This window comes from Sapajus apella, unplaced genomic scaffold (assembly GCF_009761245.1).
Source record: "Sapajus apella isolate SASKATOON/1434 unplaced genomic scaffold, GSC_monkey_1.0 scaffold3527, whole genome shotgun sequence".
Taxonomy (NCBI): domain Eukaryota; kingdom Metazoa; phylum Chordata; class Mammalia; order Primates; family Cebidae; genus Sapajus; species Sapajus apella.
In genome coordinates, this window is record NW_022440453.1 from 4,375 (window position 1) to 7,096 (window position 2,722).

The 2,722-nt window shown below is 56.5% G+C and overlaps 1 protein-coding gene across 1 annotated transcript in view; it reads left to right on the forward strand.

Annotated features, from left to right (window-relative positions):
- LOC116547541 (PI-PLC X domain-containing protein 1-like) overlaps positions 1-2,211 on the forward strand; it is a 3,561-nt gene extending 1,350 nt beyond the window's left edge. The window contains exon 3 of the mRNA XM_032273475.1: positions 2,002-2,211. Within this exon, the coding sequence (XP_032129366.1) occupies positions 2,002-2,196 (195 nt within the window). The 3' untranslated portion in view covers positions 2,197-2,211. The remainder of the gene's footprint in view (positions 1-2,001) is intronic.
- Positions 2,212-2,722: the final 511 nt, after the last annotated feature.

Sequence of the window (2,722 nt, forward strand, 5' to 3'; positions counted from 1 at the left end):
GAGTGATGCCGACGTGGTCCCTGTCCCAGGTGGGGACTGAGTGATGCTGATGTGGTCCCTGTCCCAGGTGGGACTGAGTGATGCTGACGTGGTCCGTGTCCCAGGTGGGACTGAGTGATGCGGACGTGGTTCCTGTCCCAGGTGGGGACTGAGTGATGCTGACGTGGTCCCTGTCCCAGGTGGGGTGTCTGTTTGCTGAGATTCTCGTTACCCAGGTAGGGTCTGGGCCCGGTGATGCTGAAATGCTCCGTCACTCAGTTCAGGTCTGAGAGGGTCCCCAAGAGCTCAGGAGGCAGAGGGTGGCTGCACATTTGCAGGGAGACAGGATTAAACTCAGACCCTCTGCCCACCCAGAGCCCCCTCCCAAAAGCAGAAGACACGGTCACCGTGTTGCTACGTTGTATTATGTTAAGTTGTTTTTGAGATGGAGTTTCGCTCCGTGGCCCAGGCTGGAGAGCACTGGCTTGATCTCGGTTCACTGCAACCTCAGCCTCCTGGGTTCAAGCAATTCAGGGCCTCAGCCTCCCGAGTAGCTGGGATTGCCGGTGCCCGCCCTCACGCCCGGCTGATTTTTCCTTTTTTTAGTAGAGACAGAGTTTCACCATCTTGCCCAGGCTGGTCTTGAACTCCTGACCTCGTGATCCACCAACCTCAGCTTCCCAAAGTCTTGGGATGACAGACGTGAGCCACAGCACCCGGCCTCTTTTCTTTCTTTCATTTTTATTTTATTTATTTATTTTTGCTTCGAGATGGAGTCTCGCTCCGTTCCCCAGGAGGGAGTGCAATGGCGCGATCTCAGCTCACTGCAGCCTCCGCCTCCCGGGTTCAAGCGATTCTCCTGCCTCAGCGTCCCGAGTGTCTAGAATTACAGGCACCTGCCACCACGCCTGGTTATTTTTAGTATTCTTGTAGAGACGGGGTTTCTTCATGTTGGCCAGGCTGGTCTCGAACTCCTGACCTCGTGATCCACCCGCCTCGGCTTCCCACAGTGCTGGGATTACAGGCATGAGCCACTGCACCTGACTCACCTTTTAATGTTAATAATTTTGCCACTGCTGGCGAGGCATGGAGGTTCATGTCTGTCATCCCAGCAATCGGGGAGGCCGAGGCGGGCGGATCACCTGAGGTCAGGAGTTCGAGACCAGCCTGACCGACACGGTGAAACCCCGTCTCTATTAAAAATAGAAAAATTAGCCGGGCGTGGTGGCAGGTGCCGGTATTCCCAGGTTCTCGGGAGGTTGAGGCAGGAGAATCCCTTGAACCCCGGAAGTGGAGGTTTCAGTGAGCCGCGATGGTGCCGTTGCACCCCAGCCTGGGTGACGGAGCAAGACTCTGCCTCAAGAAAGAACAAAATAAAGAAATGATTTTGCCTTCTTCATGCTTCTGTGTGGAGGGATACGGCCAGCTCCTTTTTGTGCATTTGTGTCTCTGTCCTGAGTGTTTCTTGGTAAACGTTCCCACCTTCCCCACCCCCAACCCCAACCCCAACGCTGACCCCACCACCCCCATCCCAGCACCTTGGGGGTCTGAGGCAAATGGATCACAAGGTCAGGAGTTCAAGACCATCCTGGCCAATATGATGAAACCCTGCCTCTACTAAAAATACAGAAAAAAAAAAAAAAAATGAGCCGGCCGTGATGGTGAGCGGCTGTCGTCCCAGCTCATTGGGAGGCTGAGGCAGAAGAATCACTTGAACCCGGGAGGCGGAGGCTGCAGTGAGCCGAGATCCCGTCACTGCACTCCAGCCTGGGTGACAGAGCGAGACCCCGTCTCCGAAAAAAAAAAAAAAATTAATTGGGCCGGGCGCGGCGGCTCTACCTATAATCCCAGCACTTTGGGAGGCCGGGGCGGGTTGATCACCTGAGGTCAGGAGTTCGAGACCAGCATGACCAACACGGTGAAACCCCGTCTCTATTAAAAATATGAAAATTAGCCAGGCGTGGTGGTGGGCGCCTGTCATCCCAGCTACTCGGGAGGCTGAGGCAGGAGAATCGCCCACAGGTGCTGGACGTCACGGAGCAGCTGGACGCCGGCGTGCGTTACTTAGACCTGCGGATCGCGCACATGCTGGACGGGTCTGAGAAGAACCTGCACTTCGTTCACATGGTCTACACCACGGCGCTGGTGGAGGTACGGCCGGGCCGGGGGGACGCACGGGGGGTGCTCAGGAGGCGGCCGGCCTCCTGTGGGGAATGAGACGGCCGTAGGGACGGGAGGTTCCCGACCTTTAGTGGGGTGACCGTGTCAGCGGCAGGGCCGGACGAGACCCCGAGACGCTGACACCTGCTGATCTCTTAGGAGCACATTTTTTTTTTCTTTCGCGGATGGGGTCTCGCTCTGTGGCCCAGGCTGGAGTGCAGTGGTGCGATCTCAGCTCACTGCAACCTCCACCTCCCGGGTTCAAGCGATTCTCCTGCCTCAGCCTCCCGAGTAGCTGGGACGACAGGCGCCCCCTCACCACGCCCGGGTAGTTTTCGTATTTTTAGTAGAGACGGGGTTTCGCTATATTGGCCAGGATGGTCTTGAACTCCTGACCTCGGGCAATCCGACCGCCTCAGCCTCCCAGAGTGCTGGGATCACAGGCGTGAGCCACCTCACCGCGGCTTTTCCCTTCTTTCTGCCACTGTGAATGCACCTGATCTGATCTGAAGCAGAGTTAAGCCTGGTTAATACTTAGATGGGACCTCATCTGGGAAAACCTGGGTGATTTCTATTCTATTCT